The 18,201-nt window shown below is 45.2% G+C and overlaps 2 protein-coding genes and 1 long non-coding RNA gene across 16 annotated transcripts in view; all 3 read right to left on the bottom strand.

Moving 5' to 3' along the window:
* flncb (filamin C, gamma b (actin binding protein 280)) overlaps positions 1 to 18,201 on the bottom strand; it is a 41,441-nt gene that overhangs the window by 11,276 nt on the left and 11,964 nt on the right. For 6 of the 14 annotated variants that reach the window (XM_016665547.1, XM_016665554.1, XM_007541242.2 and 3 more), the window contains exons 9-31: positions 13,871 to 13,993; positions 12,325 to 12,462; positions 12,030 to 12,156; positions 11,784 to 11,920; positions 10,991 to 11,184; positions 10,800 to 10,913; positions 10,559 to 10,702; positions 10,304 to 10,427; positions 9,819 to 9,979; positions 9,648 to 9,738; positions 9,393 to 9,562; positions 9,204 to 9,321; positions 8,858 to 9,120; positions 7,323 to 7,920; positions 5,768 to 5,941; positions 4,877 to 5,039; positions 4,632 to 4,792; positions 4,395 to 4,562; positions 3,346 to 3,469; positions 3,114 to 3,270; positions 2,803 to 2,919; positions 1,250 to 1,439; positions 1,154 to 1,177 (exon numbers count right to left, since the gene is read on the bottom strand). In XM_016665547.1, the coding sequence (XP_016521033.1) occupies positions 1,154 to 1,177; positions 1,250 to 1,439; positions 2,803 to 2,919; positions 3,114 to 3,270; positions 3,346 to 3,469; positions 4,395 to 4,562; positions 4,632 to 4,792; positions 4,877 to 5,039; positions 5,768 to 5,941; positions 7,323 to 7,920; positions 8,858 to 9,120; positions 9,204 to 9,321; positions 9,393 to 9,562; positions 9,648 to 9,738; positions 9,819 to 9,979; positions 10,304 to 10,427; positions 10,559 to 10,702; positions 10,800 to 10,913; positions 10,991 to 11,184; positions 11,784 to 11,920; positions 12,030 to 12,156; positions 12,325 to 12,462; positions 13,871 to 13,993 (3,780 nt within the window). The remainder of the gene's footprint in view (positions 1 to 1,153; positions 1,178 to 1,249; positions 1,440 to 2,802; positions 2,920 to 3,113; positions 3,271 to 3,345; positions 3,470 to 4,394; positions 4,563 to 4,631; positions 4,793 to 4,876; positions 5,040 to 5,767; positions 5,942 to 7,322; positions 7,921 to 8,857; positions 9,121 to 9,203; positions 9,322 to 9,392; positions 9,563 to 9,647; positions 9,739 to 9,818; positions 9,980 to 10,303; positions 10,428 to 10,558; positions 10,703 to 10,799; positions 10,914 to 10,990; positions 11,185 to 11,783; positions 11,921 to 12,029; positions 12,157 to 12,324; positions 12,463 to 13,870; positions 13,994 to 18,201) is intronic. The other 8 variants (XM_016665553.1, XM_007541243.2, XM_016665555.1 and 5 more) reach the window with 3 other exon arrangements.
* On the bottom strand, positions 141 to 1,147 carry LOC107834356 (uncharacterized). The gene is made up of 2 exons (XR_001660150.1): positions 612 to 1,147; positions 141 to 581 (listed from the first exon to the last, which is right to left on the bottom strand). It is a non-coding gene; the product is annotated as an uncharacterized LOC107834356 (long non-coding RNA).
* Positions 13,390 to 18,201, bottom strand: part of parp12b (poly (ADP-ribose) polymerase family, member 12b) — a 26,057-nt gene continuing 21,245 nt past the window's right edge. The window contains exon 9 of the mRNA XM_016665558.1: positions 13,390 to 13,402. The gene's annotated coding sequence lies outside the window, so the exon portion shown is untranslated. The remainder of the gene's footprint in view (positions 13,403 to 18,201) is intronic.

The raw sequence follows: 18,201 nt of genomic DNA, 5'->3' as shown, positions 1-18,201 counted from the left end.
TAACCGTCCGGGACCTGTGGGAACTGGGTTCTGGTTTTCAATCATGCATGAGTCTAGCTAATTCATTTCCTTAGTGTTTTCATTTCTTTTCTGGATCTTGTGTTCATCAAGAAAGGAACTTTCCAAGATGAGCAACTCTGCATCCTGAACACCCTGGTTCTTTGTTTGAAGCAGGATCATTGACTCATAATGTGCTTGTCACACCTGGTTACCGATTGGACAGAGGTGGCTTGTTGATTTGATTTTAATACCGTAGGAAAAATTGAAGATTTGACGGCAAGTCCTACCAAAACCACAGCTGAAGAAAAGACTACGTCTACAATCAGACTCTGAATGTGAGCCAGAGGTGGGAAAGGTACCTTCACCCGGTCCTTCCCAGAGACAGTCTGGATCTGTGTCTGAATCCAGTGAGACGGTTCAGAGGACCTGAAGAATCCAGGCTGGGTGGATGACCAACCTATCTTCTCTGGTTCAGTAAGTCCAAGATCTCAGCCAGTTTGAAGGCGTGAAAATAAGACATTTGCTCCACATTAACTTGTTTGTAAGTGAATCTGCTGGTCTCAAAGCAGACCAGTCTGGGTCTGTTGTGTGACAAGGTTCACACATCAAACCGAGGTTTGTGTGAACCAAGTCAGATTCTAATTCTGCCCGGCAACAGCTGACAGAATCTGGGTTTTATCAGGTGGACCATCTGATAAAATGGTCCACCAGTCCACAAGCAGCTGAAAGTTTTCTCTCAAAGGCATGTCCAAGGCCTGTGCCACCAGCTAGATGTTTTAGAAAGACGAATTTGATTTTTTCCCCTCTGGGTTTGAGAAAATCTGCATGGTTAGAAACAGAGTAATACCTCTGCTCCACCAGCAGGTGGTGCAGCTGTAGCTAACACAGTTCGATTTCTGTTATGAACTTCTTCTCCTTTTAAGTGACCTAAAACATAAATATGATTTTTTTTTTCACACTAAGCAGCAGGAAAACTGGAGGAATTCAGAGAACATTTATTCTCAGTTCCTTTGAGTCTTTGTTGTTCATTTGGTTTTGATGAAGCAGAAAAATAAAGAATGCAAACATTTAAAAAGCTGCAGCATGAATTTAATTCCTACAGGAGAACCTGAGGGACTCTCAGTAAAACATCAGCAGTTTGTAGAAAACTCACCCAGTCCGTGTCCCCCAATGGAAACTGAAAGGAAACAACACAGTCAGCAAGACTGAATTTGATTGGTGATCTGAGCAGCGGTGGGCGGAGCCTGACCTGTGACCAAACACTTGCTCGCGTCCCCGGTGGGCACAGCGTGGATCCTGTAGGGCGAGAACGGGATCTCGTCCCCTCCGTACTTGATGGTGATGGTGTAGCGTCCCGTTATGTCCGGTACATAGGACACCGTGTAAGTCCCGTCCCGGTTGTCCCGGATGTTGGCCGCCTTGGGTTTTCCCTCCGGGTCCTGGTTTGACACGGAAAAGAAGTTAGCGGACTGAACGGTTTCATCACTGGTCTCGGACCATCAGCCACTGGGAACAGCACTCTGATTGGCTACTGGACTTTGGTAGACTTCAGTTTTTATTGTGGTTCGGTCAGAACGAAGCTTCAGGAACATCTCATTTTCAGACATGGACATTTACACACAGAGCCTCCAAAAGTATTCACTCCTTCATCCTAAGGGTGTGAATACCTTATAGGACTTGTGGTTGGAGTGAAGCATGAATGTCGGCCTTGCTTTATTCAAGCAATATGAGCAGCTGCTGTGGTTCTCTTTCTCTGTTCTGAGTCAAACCAACCTGTTGCCCTCCTGGCCTGTGGGGGCGCTGCACCAAGAACCACTGAAGGAAATTACACAAAAACCTCTGAAGACACTGAGAGCAGCTTCCTTCTTCACCAGATGGAAACAAGATGGAGACGTCAGATTTTAGCAGTTGGAGGATTTCTCTTTAGTCTTTGGCTAAAGACCAGAAGCCATTTCTGCTGCTAGCACTAGGCTAGCATGTTAGCTTTGGTTGTTTTTACCCAGAATGCCCTGCGCTACAGTCTGCTTCCTGCTTTTGGAGCGGTCTCTGCTCTGCTTGGCATTCACATGTGCATTCAAACCAAACCAGAGTTCACTTCAACCAAACCCAGACCGAGGTTTGGAGGACCAGAGGTCAGAGGTCAACTAGCATTCACACCTCACCAACCGAACCAGACTCTCTAGGAAAGTGGACTGGAGTTGGATTAAAGCTCACACATGGCTGATGTGAACACACTCTACGCTGAGGTCCAGTGGAGGACTGAAGCCTGATTGGCTGCTGATGGTCTGAGGTCAGTGCTGTTGGGTCGGCGGGATCTACGGAGAACCAGAAGTTAGTCTGGAGGAACATCTGGCTGTTAGCTCAACCCACAAACTGGATGGAGTCAGTCCGCATGTAGACCACAGAGGGGTGGGGGGTGAAGCATGACACACATCAGAACCAGTTCTATATCTGGTGGAACTTCTAACTGGATCAGCCCAAACACACCTGGGAGAGTCTGAGAAGGAAACATGTAATGTTTGCTGCTAGTTTCATAACTGGTTCCTATAGTAAGGTTTTCTGCTGTGGCACTTTGAACTACCTTGTTGAAATGTTTGATATTAAAACTAGCTGTCTAATACTAAACCTGTCATGATCCAGTTAAACCTGGAAGATCCTGATGTGTTGTAGGAAACAACCGGAGCACCTAAAGCAAGTGGCTCTGTGGCGAAGCAGTGAACGGCGATGAAGGGGAGGCAGCGAGGGAGGAGGAGGGAAGGGTGAGGATGAAGGTGAGATGGGGTGAAGAGGTCACAGCCTTACGCAGCCTCTCCTCAGAATACTGAAGGGGATGGTTTTCTTTACTATGTGGGACTGCCACACCCTCCTGCCCCAGTCCTCCACAAACAGCGAGGCCTCGCGCCTGCACCCGTCTGGGTCCTGCAGCGCCAGCAGCCGGGTCGGGTCGGGATTAGGAGACAGATAACAGAGCATGGTGAGGCTACACTTCCATCACCTGCCTCACCAGACAGTTGTGTTTCACTGAAACCAGAGTCTTACTGGTTTCAGCTCCCACACTGCAGATCAATGGCGGAGACGGTTCTGAAAATCGCTTGGCAGCCTGCTGGACTCACCAGGATCTGGACGGTGAGCAGTCCTTCTCCAGCGTCCCTGGCGTCGATGGTGAACTCCACGGGCAGACTGGCTGGGACCCCGGAGGCGTTCAGGCCCGGACCGCTGGCCCGGACTTTGCTGGCGTCGTGAGCCGGGAGGGTCTTGATCTTAAAGGGACTGAGGGGAGACGGGTTGACGGGTCACTCCTGGTTCTGGAAGTCTAACCTGCTCAGCAGTCTGCTTGGGACAAACCTCCGAGGGACCTCCTGGTCGGCGTATTTCACGCACACCGTGTACGGCCCGTCACTGGCCGGGGTATAGTTAACCGTGTGGGTACCATCCCCGTTGTCTGTGATGCTGAGCGGCTCGGCCACACCTGGGGACAGAACGAGTTCCACCAATCAGCTGGAGCTCCAGGTAGCAACTTACTGGGCCTCATCAGAACCAACAGCACCAAGATGGAGCGAATCAGGGAAGGAAAACCTGTTTCAGTGGCCAGAGGACCCTCATGATGCTAACGTGTCAAACTGGTTCCTCCTGCTGTGCTCAATAAAGTTACTGCAAATGAATTTACCATTCATTAGCATAGCTACGGAGTCAGAAATTAACAGTAATAATTCTTATGTAGTTTGACAAAACGTGAGGATTCACTTATGTTAGTCATATTTTCACCATGCTATGTTTAGCTAGCAAGCTAAATATTTAGTGAAAAGCTAAGTACCAAAACAATAGCTGGGCAGCAGCAGAGATGCATCAGTCATCAGGATTCAGTCTCACCATCAGGATTTATATAGATGTTCTCAAGACTCAGCTTGTATTTTTATAGTCTGCTTCCGCCTATCGGCAAGTGAATTAGCATATCAGCTAAATATTTAGTTTATAAACTAAAATATTTAGCTAGCTCAGACCTAACTACACTGCTCAAAAAAATAAAGGGAACACTCAAATAACACATCCTAGATCTGAATGAATGACATATTCTTATTGAATACTTTGTTCTGTACAAAGTTGAATGTGCTGACAACAAAATCACATGAAAATCATCAATGGAAATCAAATTTATTAACCAATGGAGGCCTGGATTTGGAGCCACACACAAAATTAAAGTGAAATGTTCCCTTTATTTTTTTGAGCAGTATATCTATTTTGTAAACTAAATATGCAGTTATCTCAAAACTAAATACAAATCTAGATGGAGCTAAATCGCTAGCTCTCTCATTTATGTTTTATTTCTTCAGTGAGACGTGGGGGGATGAAAACCCGCCTGATTGTAAAGACGTGTCCTTGGCTGACCGTCTCACCTGTGGGTCCGTAGATCTGGACCTCCAGAGGAGCCAGTCCCGCCTTGCTGCTGTCCACCGTGAAGGTCTGAGGAACATGAGCGCGGACTCCTCCTCCCAGTCCAGGACCAGAACACCTCACCTTACTGGGATCGACCAGCTGCCGGACCGGGACACGAAATGGGCTTCCTGGAGAGAATCAGAGAGACGGTTAGCTGTTCGCTGAGAAGAAGCGACCCTGCTGGGCTGACCTCTGACCTGGGATAGGGAGGCCTCCAAAGGAGATGTTGACGTCGTATTCTCCGGGAGTGAATGGGATGTAGTCCACACTGCAGCTGCCATCCTTGTTGTCTTGACAGGACATCTTCGCCTCTGAGGGACCTTCAATGGCCAGACCCAGTCCTCCAGTGCCGGCACCCCTTAAAACAGGACACAGGGAATTCAGTCCAAACGGTCCCGTTCCTGTGGGTTCTGGGAGGTTTTAGACAGCAGAACATAGTTACCTGGTTTCAACAGTAAAGATGTTTGATTTGTTCACAAGTCCTTCTTTCAGCCCAGGACCGAAGGCTCGGACCCGACTGGGGTCGCAGCCCTCGGTGATTGACACCCTGAAGGGACTCTTTGGGACGGAGACGTCATCCAAAAGAACCTCAATCAGGTGCAAACCTGGAAACACAGAGACATTAGTTCCAGCTGAGCAGCAGAAACCAAACGGTCAGTGAAGGCATCATGGGTCCACAGCACAGAGGAACGATGAAGGAATGATGGTGGAACGTCGGAGGAACGATGGAGTGAAGGAGGAGCGATGAAAGAATGATGGAGGAAAGACAAAGGAACAATGGAATAACAATAGAACGACAGAGGAAGGATTGAGGAAGGATTGAGGAACGGTGGAGGAACGATGAAGGCCCTTCAGATTTAAAACGGTGTGGTGGGCCCAGTGCATCTTGGGACATCATGGTAAATGTTCAGTAGCAGTCTGATTACTCTGAGGTTTCTAATGAAGATAGAAAACGCAGTTTAAAAGCCTCTCCAGGACGCATCAGGGTTTGAAACCAGCAACCCTTCAGTTCACTGTGTGTTTCTGTCTGGCTGGAAATAAATACCAAGTATTCGCGTCCCATGATGCACTGGGCCCCAGCATGTTACTATGAGTGGAAAGCATGCAGAGCTTCTGCAGCTATTAATACCAGCAGCTCCCTGCTCTCCCTCTGGGGCTTCATTTACTCTGAAGATCAGCAGGAGAGCTCCAGAACCAGAACCAGAACCATGTCCTTCCCTGCTGCTCTGGCAGCACAGAAACAACTCAGGTTTTCTGAGCTCTTCAGTTACAAGGTGAAGAGGAAACGGCAGCAGATCTTCTCTGGTAGACGAACCGCAGCTGAAACGCTCACCGTCTTCGTAAGGCGTGTACTCCACTCTGCAGGTCCCGTCCGCCTGATCGGAGACGTAGGCATCCGTGTTGGCGCCGGACGGGTTAGACACCTGGACCTTAACGTGGCTGCCTCCGGCCTTGTAGAGCGACCGGGTGTCGACCATGAAATGGGTGGTGACCTCCCTCAGGACGCCTACAGGGAAAAACACAGTCAGGCTGGAGGCAGAGGAGAGTCAGGAGGTCCAGAACATCTGGAGGAGGAGCGACCCAAAGCAGCAGGAAGATTCTGGAAAACTGCAACAACAAGATCCCAGAACCTGTAGAGACACTCTGCAAGGTATAGAACCAGCAGAACCATCAGAACCACCAGAACTAATAGACACGTTTCGATCCAACCCACCTGAATCATTCTTTCATAGTAAATATTTCATCGTCTGGTTAAACTGAGTTTTTCTCCATCTTTCTATTTTTTTGTGATTATTTTTGTCCACATTTAATCAAATCAAGAATAAATCAGCATAAATAATAAATAGTGAAAGTAAAGACCTGGAGAACTTTAAAAGTGCTGCTGAGTTTATGAATCTAGTTTGGATCGTTTACTGGCCTGCAGCTGAAAGGTAAAGGTAATTTTATTTATACAGCACATTTTCAGCAACAAGGCAACACAAAGTGCTTTACAGGAATTAAAAGGAAATACAAACAAAATAACAAACCAAAAGAAAGAGCAAAAGAAGAAAAAGCTAATAATGTTGATCCAAAGTAAATAAACTAGATGCTCCTGTTCAGGGTTGGTAGATAAGTAAGTATCCTCTGGTCTAATTCGTTTTCTGATTTGAAACCGGGTCATTCTGGATCCAGAACCTCATCGGAAAAACTGAGCTCAGAAGAGCAGAGAGCAAAACACTTAAGAGGCAGGACGGGTTTTGTTTAGTCCTGAGCCATAAAATAAAAGGAACTGACAATAAAAATAATAAAGAAACATTAAAATTCAACCAGAGATAAATGAGGCGCCTCTGGGTCGGTGCTGCTTCACGAAGATGGAGAACAGATTTCAGTCTGAGTTCATATGGTCAGTTCGCGAACATTCATTATTAATTCATTATGATGAATTAATAATAATAAGGTTCCTTAATAATAAGGTTCATTGTTTTAATTTGTTCTGTCAGTTTGAGCTGAACTAGGCTTTTAATTTGAAATTCCATTTTGATTCTCCAAATGCCTAAAGTTCCAGTGAAGAAACAGGAAGCGCCGTCGATCAGCTGCATTTATGGTCGGGTCCACCAGTCCAGTCCTCAGCTTCTACATGCATCTCTGCTCCAAAATGTCTGAATTCCCTCACAGCGATCATTCAGCCCTGCAATCGGCTGGTAGAGCAGTTTACCTGGTCCAGGTGTGTTTGAGCAGAAATGCATCTAAAAGTTGCAGGATGGCTGAGGACTTGGTGACCCCGTTTTAGGGTAAACCCAGGAGAAACCTTCCACTCACCACAATATTTATTCTCCCAGTGGATTTTGGTTTCATTACAGATTAAATCACCTCTTTGAATCTAAAATGAATGATGTAATGCTGTTCACCTCTCGGCTCCACTCCAGGTCCATACACCTTCACCCCGCTGGTGTCCACGGCCGGATCCACCTGCAGGCGGACTGGGAACGTTGGCACTGTGTGTCCTCCATACTTGATAGTGATGGAGTACATGCCTGGGCTCGGAGGCGTGTAGGTGATGGAGTATGTCCCATCGCCGTTGTTCTGAACACGAACCTCCGCCTTGGATCCACCGTCTGACATGATCTCGATGGTGAGCTCGGCCTCGCCGGCCGCAGAGCAGTCCACCGTGAAGGACCCGGCCTCATTGACCTTTCCCTGCTCCAGGCCGGGGCCACTGGCTGTCACCTTGCTGGGGTCAAAGGCAGCCTGGACCGCGGCCTTGAAGGGCGAACCGGGGACGTGCTGCTCTGCAAACAGGATGTTGATGGTGTATTCTCCGGGCTCAGTGGGCAGGTAGGACACGGAGCACGATCCGTCTCCATTGTCCTGGCATTCAATCTTGGCCTCACATGGACCTTCCACCGTCAGACCCAGACCACCTGTTCCTGCTCCCTTTGTGTCGATGGCAAACGGAGCCAGTTTGCCCACCAGGCCACCCTGAAGGCCGGGACCGTAGGCTCGGACCTAGAGGTCAACATGTGCAGGAAGAGGCAGGAAATAACGGACCAAATGGATGATTTTAGCTTCATTATCCTCAGAGTACTCCCAGAGTAAACTGGGACTAGAAGAACTACTCAGGAGAACATTTGGACCAGGTCAGAGTCCCTGAGACTCGTCCACATGTAGCCGGATCTTTAGAAACCATTTTCTCAGCCACATTGTTAAAAAATATATCATACACATGGGATGGGCTACAGAAACAAGTTCAATCTCATGAAGCTTCACTAATCCGCCCCCAGCCTTGTTTTAAACCTGCCACACCCATAGGGGGCAGTGTAGCAAAGCTAAAATCTGTCAGCCAATAAAATTGCTCCAAAACAACCAGCACTTCCTACTAGGAATCAAACAAGGCGCTAGGAGGCTCATTGATGGGGACAGACCTTTACAATGAACTACTTTTAAACAGAATTTTAGAATCTAAAGTTATTAAATCACTAGATGATGTTGACGGGAATCATGTTTGTTGCCGATTGTGATGGAACCTAAATCTCCAAACATTCACATCTCCACTTCAAGTCAGTCTTAAGAAATCATAATTTTTAGTGATATTAAACAGTTTTTGTGTCAATGAAAGACTAAAATGATATCGGCTACATCTGGACCTCAGGCTGGAAACCCGGCAGTTAAGACAATCATCTTCACCTAAAGTTTCACCTCAGCTTCTTTTCTCCTTAACATTATTGCCTGGATCAACAGGAAAATGGATTTCACTCAGAGCTACTGAGAAGACTTTGTTGGGATCCAGAGCAGTTCCCTGGACCCTAGAAAGGTTTATCTGGGAATATTGTGGGAGTGTCATTCCCACAATACTCATTCATTCCCAGAGTGAGACTGACTGACTGGTTGGTTCCTGACCCAGAGACGAGGCTCCTCCAGTGGAAACGTGACAGTGGTTCCTCACCTTTGAAGGGTCCGGAGGCATGACGCCCTCCACAGTGAAGGGACTTCCAGGGACGGGGTTCCCATCGTAGCTGATATCCACTCTGTATGGCCCTTCCTCCGGTGGGACGTACTTCACAGTGTGAACATCATTGGCTGTCCCAGACTCCAGCTTGCTGGGGATTGGATGATGCGATGGAGAGGTGATCTTCACATCCAGCTTGCCCTGACCGCCGGCACCTCGAGTCGTGATGGAGAAGTCCTGATCCACGCCGACGTCCACCTCTGTGGTTTGGACAGAGGGATCAGGATGAGTTTCACTGTCCTTCATCTGCTTCCTGTTGGCAGCTGATTGCTGACATACTTACTGTTGTTGAGACCCTGAACTTTGACTTTGCTGAGGTCCATAGGAGGGGCCACGGTAATACTGAACGGACTTCTGGGGATGGGGTCTCCTCCATGGCAGACGGTGATGGACATGTTCCCCTGAGAGACACGGACTGCAGTTATTCATTGGTCGGCCTGAACTTCACCCTGACAACTGGGCGGGACATTACCTGCTGCACCGCTGTGTAGCGGACCGTGTACGAGTAGTCGTGGTTGTCAATGATCTCGAAGTCCCGGACAGCTTCGCCTTTAGCAGCGCCAATAAAATGGACCTCTGGTTTGGCTTTGCCGGCTCCCTTGGTGTAGATGGTGAAGTGGGTGGGCTTCCCAACCTCCACACCTGCTCAGGTAGCAAAACATGCTTCAGCTCTCACCATGCACAGACATGTCTGCTCCAGGGTTCTGCTCCTATGAAACTGACTCACCGGTTCTGTTCAGTCCTGGTCCCTCGGCTCTGACTTTAGCGGCATTGTGAGAAGGCTCCACCTTTATTCTGAAAGGGCTGATGGGAATTTCCTGTTTGAACATTCATTAGAGACATTAGCTTGGTTGAACCCAACAGGTCTGCAGAGGTGATTCACCTGCTGGGCTCTCACCTGATCAGCAAACAGAACCATGATGGTGTACTGACCCGGCCCTGGAGGCATGTACTTCACTGTGAACGTGTCGTTATCGTTTTTGATGATGTCGAAGTCGATGTCCGCCTCCGCCGGTCCAACCACCCCGGGAGCACACTTGATCCCAATGCTGACGTCACCTAGCAGGTAAAGACAGACTGTTGGTGCCGTTCAGGATTTAGATCACTCCAGTTAATCTGAATGTCTTCAGGCTTCAAAATGAGATGGGAGCAGAAAGTACAGATTAACCTCGAAGATCAGAGTCTCTGAAATGTAGGACAAAGATCTGAAACACCCAAAAGTTTTCTTCTGCACATCTTGGATCAATGAGCAGAAACTTCCTGGAAAATCAGCATTCCCTTGACAACATTTCCAGATAATTCAGCCAGACGACATAATGCTCTGCACATGTTGGAGACTGGAGGAAGGGCATGAACTAGGTGGGATTTTGGACCGTGTCTCACCTTGTCCAGCCTCACTGCAGTCCACTGTGAAGTATGTTGGCTCATTGGCCTTCAGGCCTGTCTTCTCCACACCTGGACCGTAGACCTTCACGTTCTCTGGATGGCTGCCTTCTCCTATTATCACCTAATCACCAACATTTGGACCAGAAACATTCTTTTCATTCTCAACTTTTATCTCAGGCCATGACAGAGACTTAAAGAGAGCTTCAGGACTGCTGTAAGTCCCAAACAGCGAGCAGTGAGAAGGCTAGCTACCCTGAAGGGGCTGTTGGGAACGTTGACTTCGCCCCAGGTGATGATGATGGTATGTTTGATGGGTTTGGTGGGAATGTAGACACAGAAGTAGGTGCAGTCTCCATTGTCAGTGATCTGGATGTCAATGGGGAAGCCGTCTGCATCCTGGTAAGGAACCCACAGATTGAATTGATTCGCCTCCATGGAGATGACAGGAAGGTGGCCATGTTCATGGACAGTTCAGGAAGGTTTTGGTTCTCACCTGAGCGTAGAGCCTCAGGTCTCCTCTGCCGGCTCCGCTGGTGTCAATGGTGAAGTTGGCTGGCTTGTTGACGATACAGCCTAGAGGCTCCAGTCCAGGGCCGTAGCATCTCACCTGAGGAGCAGAGGTAAAGTTCTGGTTTACAGAGAAACAGCTGAGGACCCAGGGAACCAGGCAGGTTCTGCTGAGACCTTGTCAGGAAACACATCGAGAGCCGCAGGGAGGATGTGAGCCATGAAGGGACTGTCCTTGATGTCCTCATCGTCACATATGACATGGACGGCGTAGTCGCCTGGTTCTGTGGGCCAATACCGGACATCACACGACCCGTCGCCTTTATCGTCACACTCAATTTTAGCCTGCGAGGGCCCCTCGATGGAGAAACCTGCACACAATCAGTCACAACTTTTGTTCTCAGGAAGGGGAACAGATGTGTGTTTGATACTGTAAGGTTCAGCTGCCACTCTATGCTGATGACAGTATGCTCTGTTAGGAATAAAAACTAGTTTATTCTAATGAATTATTAAATTCTTCATCAGTTTGCAGTGTTAGTATTTTAGTCAGTGTTGTGACTCCTGTGAGCTTGGGTCAGATGTTGTGCCTGGAGGGTTGCTCTGGCTCAGGATGAAGACATGCAGATGCAGCAGGATCCCGTACTGACAGAGCATGCTCAGACTGGATGAAGATGTATAGTCTGAGCATGCTCAGTAGGCAGCTGGTGGTAGCAGTAAATGATGTGGTTCAACAAACACCAATAGGAAATGGTGATGGAGAATCAGGAGCTGCTTCCTGTTGTCACTCGATTTTAGCCTGGGAGGGCTAAAATCTGCTGTGTGAGCCTGATGATGATGGTTTGGGTTAAACATCAATGTGACGTTTAGAGGATGGAGAGGAAGCAGCAGCTTCAGGACCACAGAGAGCTTAGCGACGGATCATTGGACTGAAATGCTTTGGTGTTCTCTGGGTTTGAACTGGACGACATACCAAGAGTTCCAACTTCAGTACCGATGGCCTCCACCACAAAGTCTGCGCTCTTCCCCACCATGCCGGTCTCCAGGCCCGGGCCCCAGGCCCTCACCTTCTGAGGCCCCGCCTCCTCGCTGACGTGGACCTCAAACGGGCTGAGGACGCAAACAGACGTGGAAACGTCAGGGTCGATGCTCCTCCTGGAGGCCCCCAGGGCACCGTACTGGGCCCTCTGCAGCGCAACATGAAGTCTATTATCCTCACCTGCGGGGGACGCTGTGTCCTCCCCATGTGATTGTAATGATGTACTTCCCTGCCATAACGGGGTAATAGTTACATTCATAAACGCAGTTTTCCATCTCCAGCACCTTCACCGGCTCCTCCAGGCCTTCTGGGGAAGAAACAGAAAAGTCACCGCCAGGGGAATAAATCAGATGACAAACAGAAACTCATTAAAAATGTAAAAATACTGTAAAAGTGAAAAACTGAACAGACACCAATTCATAATTCCTTATAATAATTGTTCCAATAATCTGGTTTAATCTGAGGTGTTCCTTACTGGGGCCCTTCACGGCGACCTTCAGCTCCCCGCCGCCGCCTCCCTTAGTGTACACCTTGAAGTCAGCCACTTCCTTCACCCTCAGGCCCTTCTGTTGCAAACCCCGACCCGACGCTCTGCAGGCGTTCGGGTTGCAGCCTGTCAGAACCACAGGGAGATATATTCAGGTACTGGTTAGACTGGGACAGCAACGCAGACCAGTGTCTCTCTCCATCCACACCAGTTAGTCAGCTGCTGGAGGAAGCAGCAGTTTAATGGAGCTGAAGCCAAAACAAAGAGAGCAGATGGTTCTGAAAACGTTTTAAAGATCCTAAATGTTAATGACAGATCCAGCAGGAAGCGTTAAATCCTGAAGCCTGGAGACAGTTAGCGGTTAGCTTCTAGCAGTTAGCAGCTAGCGGATAGCATAGATCTAGAGGAGAGGAGAGAACCAGCTGCGTGATGATTATGATGAATGTTTGATCATTTGTAGCAAAAGATGAATCCGCAGGTTAAAAACCCTTCAAAGATCAACATGAGAAAAGCTGAACATCAATACAGAGTAGGATTGATACATTGATCAATTATTGATGAACTGATTAATGACTGGACAGTAAAAGGTGATTAATAGCAGATTTACAGAATATGAAGCAGGAGAAGCTAACACTGCCAGCAGAGGAGTTTTGGTCGGACAAATTTACAGATAAAGAAGTTTTTTTTCATTAGATGTAGAATGTTTATATTTTTCTACAGTTTTGGCTTCATTGTTGCTGTTGTTCTCTCAGCAAAATGTTTACTCCAGTTAATGGTTAATCAGTGATTAAATTAGTTGATGATTATTTCAATAATTGATTCAGCCGATTAATCATTCAGTTCTTCAAATAAAGTTAAAGTCAGTTTTAAATCTCCTGATTTTGATAAATGTTTGTTAGAAGGAGCTGAAACAGCAGAAGCTTTTGTTATTGAACTGTCTGAATCATGAAAATCTGATATTCTATATTTGAGCATCATATTTTATTTTACCAACCAGCTTCAAATTTGATCCAGAGTTTCTAATAACCTGCAGGTGATCTAAGCTCACATCTTAAACTCATCCAGGCTCCCGTTTCCTCCATTCATTTAATATTAGGTTAGCATGCAATAAAGATTTGGTTGCATACATTATTTTGCTTGTGTAATGGTGAATTGTGTCAATAAAGACGATTAACAAGAGAATATAGAGACCCACAGGAAACTAAGCAAACCATTAATCTGAACAATTCAGGTTTAATAATTATATTTTTCTGAAACGGTTATAGTTCTGGTTATTAGCTCAGACAATATTAACATGGAAACGTGAGCCTGAGCCCAGAATATGAATAATTAGGAACCATTCCCTGCAGAAGAGGAGAATAGAAATTAATGAACATGTAAAGTAGCCATCTACACCCCCAGGGGGCGCCACATTCACTCTGTTCCTTATAGAAAGAAGAGGCAACTCAGGAGGAAGCAGCACATGCTGTGAGGAACCATCTCAGCGCCAGCAGCCAGATCCAGAACCAGTCACTCCCTCCTCCCCTGTACTAACTTGGTCGCCTTGGTTTTGGCGGCGTGGGTGGGGGGGCTCTCCTGCTCTTTTCTGAGGGTGGGGTACGTATGGACTGGGGTACAATCTGCACCGCAGGGTCGGGAGGAGGGGCACTCTGCGAAACTGGAAGAGGGAACAATAGGCAGGATAAGGACAGGAACCTCCAGACCTGTAGGTGGCAGCACCACCTCACTGGAAGAACTGCAAAAGTCACTGGAACCTCATATCAAAGGTCCAGTTCTGCCAAGCAAACATTTGGTCACAGTGAAATATTTGGAGCTTCATGCAGCAGGAAGACGCCTTGGTTCTTGTTGCTGCTACTTAGCATTCAGAGGCATTCAGTGATGTCATCATATAAGAATAAATCATTTTTATTGGTATTTTCACCGTGTGGTTTGTACTATAAAGTATTTATTTTTCATTTAGTTTAACCAATTTTTTTCTTCTTCAAAATTGCAGAATTTTGCATTTTCCCATTCAAATGCTCAGAAGTGCAGCAGGTGAGGCAGCAGCGAGCTGAGCCTCACCTGGGGGACTGATCAACCTTTCTAACTGCGCTGGCTGCGCGATGTTCCTCGTGTCTGTACGCCGCCAATAAAATGGTTAAAACATTTAATATATGAACTGATTTTCCACAATTAACTTCTGTATTTTAATGTACAGTGTTCTTTGTCACCAAGAACACTGTACACTTTTACTTATAAAAGTGTTACTTTTATAAGTAAAAGTAACACTGTGGGTGTTTCGTGTGCTGAGGAGCGATCAGAAACGGCAGAACTGCCTGCCTGCTAGGCAGTTCTCCGGCCTCATGGCAGGGGGCGCTCATGATCCCAGACATTAGTTTGTGACTCCACGTCCGCAGAGTAAGAGACAGCAAGCTAGCCATACATCAAGTGCAGCGATAGATTTATTGTTTTCTCCGCTCTTCCAACATCTATATGGATCACTACATTTTTACGCTTAAACAGTTTTCTAAAGTGGATTTTCAATCTAAGCAGGAAATAACTAAAGGAAGACCAACAGCGGAGCTGAAAGGTTTGCTTCAAACCATGAGACAGAAAGCTATCGCTCTTTTCAGACGGGGTGGTGTCCAAGAAAAGACAGGCTTTGTGGATGTCCTGCTAGAAACTGCCGTTTCTGCGTTCCGTCCTCCTTTTCTCAACTTGTGTCGAAGGTAGACTTGGCTTCGGATGAACTGATATTTTTGTGCAGAATGAGCGGCGCATGGACTTCATTTATAAGTAAAAGTAAGACGGCAATTTTTTTCTTTTTTGCTTAATTTGTTAATGAAATATGCGTTTTGTGGACTACAGTTTGTATGTGTAAAAAATGCAGAAAAGAAACTTGACCCACAAAATGTTGTTAGCTTAGCTAATAGCAGCGGCAGCTACAATCTACCACAGCGTCATTTATTAATAATCGCAAAATAAACACTAAGCCTAAAACACTACTGCAACAGTCTAGATGTTTTGATCTTTATGTGGGAAACATTTGAGTATAAGCCCTTGTGTCAGATAATCTAAGTCAATGTTAGAAAATAATTAATTATTTTAGATTTACGGAATCTCAGTTAGCCTTCATAGCGGGGCTGAACCCGTATTACACCAAGCACTGTAGCTAATATTTATGGGGTTCCATTTGTATCAAAAATAAGTAGAAGTCATATGTGTAGATGTGTCGTTGCTATGTGTCGTTGGTCTATGTTGTATGTAGATGATGCATATGCGTTCGCTGCATATGTGATGAACGTCGTTGGTCCATGCTGTTGGTTCATGCATAGACATAATATAAGCATAGACGCCTCATGGACCGCTCCGGCGCAGGAAATACGGCGGCCATCTTGGAGCGGTATACCCTCCTACTTTGCTCAACCAAAACAGCAGAAGATGCCTCAGCACTGAGGGATATTGTTGTTCGGATCTATGGATTATTGATGTGAGGGCTCCACAGACAACATTTCACAAGTAAGATGGACATATTATTGTGTATATATTGTGATTAGAATATTACTTTACTGTATTTATGTCCACCGGCGAGATACCAGCTAATATTAGCTACAGTGCTTGGTGTAATACGGGTTCAGCCCCGCTATGAAGGCTAACTGAGATTCTGTAAATCTAAAAAAATTAATTATTCTCTGACATTGACTTAGATTATCTGACACAAGGGCCTTTATTAGAAATGAAACAATATAACACATATTATAAAACTTATATTATGTGTTATAACATTCACCGGCAAAGTTTACACAGGTGGTAAAGACTATTATTTATATTCTTTCACTCTGTCAAAGTAAGATACATCCTAAATCTTCCGTTTTTGTTTTGAAAATTTCCTAAAGACACGATGTGAGGAAGAAGAGGGAGAAATCTATAAAGAGAGACGGATTCACTGCAGCACGGATGAATCTCACATCGGATTTTGGACTCGTCGGCTGAAAAACACACACATATACACACACACACATATATATATATATATAATTCAGTATTAATCTTTATTTATTAGTGTTTGTATAGTTATATAAATATGTATTGATATTACTAAATAATTTATTAAATAAATTATGAACGGCTGTGTGCTTTGTAATATGCTCTTCATACATCGATATCAGAATATTCCATTCCTATTCTATTGTTATAGCCACTAAGCATATTTAAATATGATGAACTATGTATTAAAAACCTACTTAAAAAATACAATTGTTTATAAATGTTGCTTTGATAGATGTTTGAATATGGTTTACAGTAACAAAAAAGTGTCTTATGATCGATTAAATCCGCTGATACGTCATTGTGCTGCTAAACACATAACGCTGAGTGGAGTGGAGTACCGCTCCAAGATGGCCGCCCTAAATCTCGTCAGCGACAATAGGCGAGAGCGGTGCATGAGGGTCTATCCTTATATTATGTCCATAGACATCAATACATAGACCCCTCATGGAGCGCTGAGTCCTACGTAACAGCGTCCGCCATCTTTTATGTGGCAACAGAGCGATCTGAGCTCCTTAAGTCCTGTTCTGTGTGTTTCAACCGTTTTACGAAACAAACTGGATTCATTAGGATTACCTTCCCCAGGTAAGGATGAAAGATCAGAATTACTTTGCAGCCAGAAATTCGCTTCTAAACAACCGAGAAATATTTCCTATGCAGCTAAATTGGCCCGAAGTAACCGCTGATTGTTAGCATAGCAGCTAATGTTTTCACACTGTTTTCTAATGAGAGAGAGCTGATGAAAAACGGCTGTTGGAGGAGAAGTTCATCAGAAACCAGAGGATTTAGTGAGGAAAGATCAGTCAGGATCAGAGCTGGAGCTGCTGTTCTTCAGTCTGTTTCCAGCTCAGCTTCTCCATGTCGGTATTTAGCTATAAAGATGCTACGAGTCAGAGCCCAACATGCTGAAAATGTCTTTTTCTGAATGTGTAGGAAACATATATGTATTTTCTATTAACTTTTGGATCATTTCTCTCTTATCCTTGGCTTTAGCCTGTGAACCAGGACGTCTCAGAAGTCATTGAGTTCTCCCAGTGTGACCAGCAGACTGAAGCCTGTGACCAGTGTTCCCAGTATAATAAATAAATGTTTTATTCTTTCACTTTTTGTGTATTTTTAAATATCTCAATCTGAAGTATTAGTGTATTAATACAGCTTATATAATGAAATAAAAAATAATTTACTCTGTTGGAATTATTTTCACTCTTTGCTGTCAATAGCAGAGTTGACATTCTGTAAATTCTCTGGAAAAAAGTAAGAAATATATGTAGTTTAATGTTTGACAATGACTGATTTATAAATCAAAAGTCATTTCTCAATAATGTATAAAAAAATAAATACAGGAAAATTATTTTCTTGTCTTGAAATGTTAAATGTACATTAAACTATGAAATTATGTAAATGTATTCTTTAATTAAATACTGTAAAAGTGTGTCTGTTCATCAATGTCATTATAAAAAATTTCAGAATCGTTTCTATCAAATAAAACATTGTGCTCTTTAATTTAATTGTGCTCTTTAAAGTTAGAAACTCTCTCTTTAGTAATTTCTTTGATTGCCAAATATATTAATGTGTGTGAGAAAATGTGTCAATGGCAGGTATTAACTTAAAATACTTTATAGAACGGCACTTTATCAAGTTCAGTCCATTCACTTGTATAACCTTACTGGCACATATTCCACATTCAGTAAATATGCACACACACACACACACACACACACACACACACACACACACACACACACACACGTGTGTGTGTGCATATTTGCACACACACAAAGTTCTTCAGCAGAAAAGAGAAAATTAACCTTACTGTTCAAGACTATATATATATATATA

This window comes from Poecilia formosa, unplaced genomic scaffold, assembly GCF_000485575.1.
Source record: "Poecilia formosa unplaced genomic scaffold, Poecilia_formosa-5.1.2 Scaffold594, whole genome shotgun sequence".
Taxonomy (NCBI): domain Eukaryota; kingdom Metazoa; phylum Chordata; class Actinopteri; order Cyprinodontiformes; family Poeciliidae; genus Poecilia; species Poecilia formosa.
The sequence above is the reverse complement of the archived record's forward strand: the minus strand, read 5'-3'. Positions and strand labels throughout refer to the sequence as shown.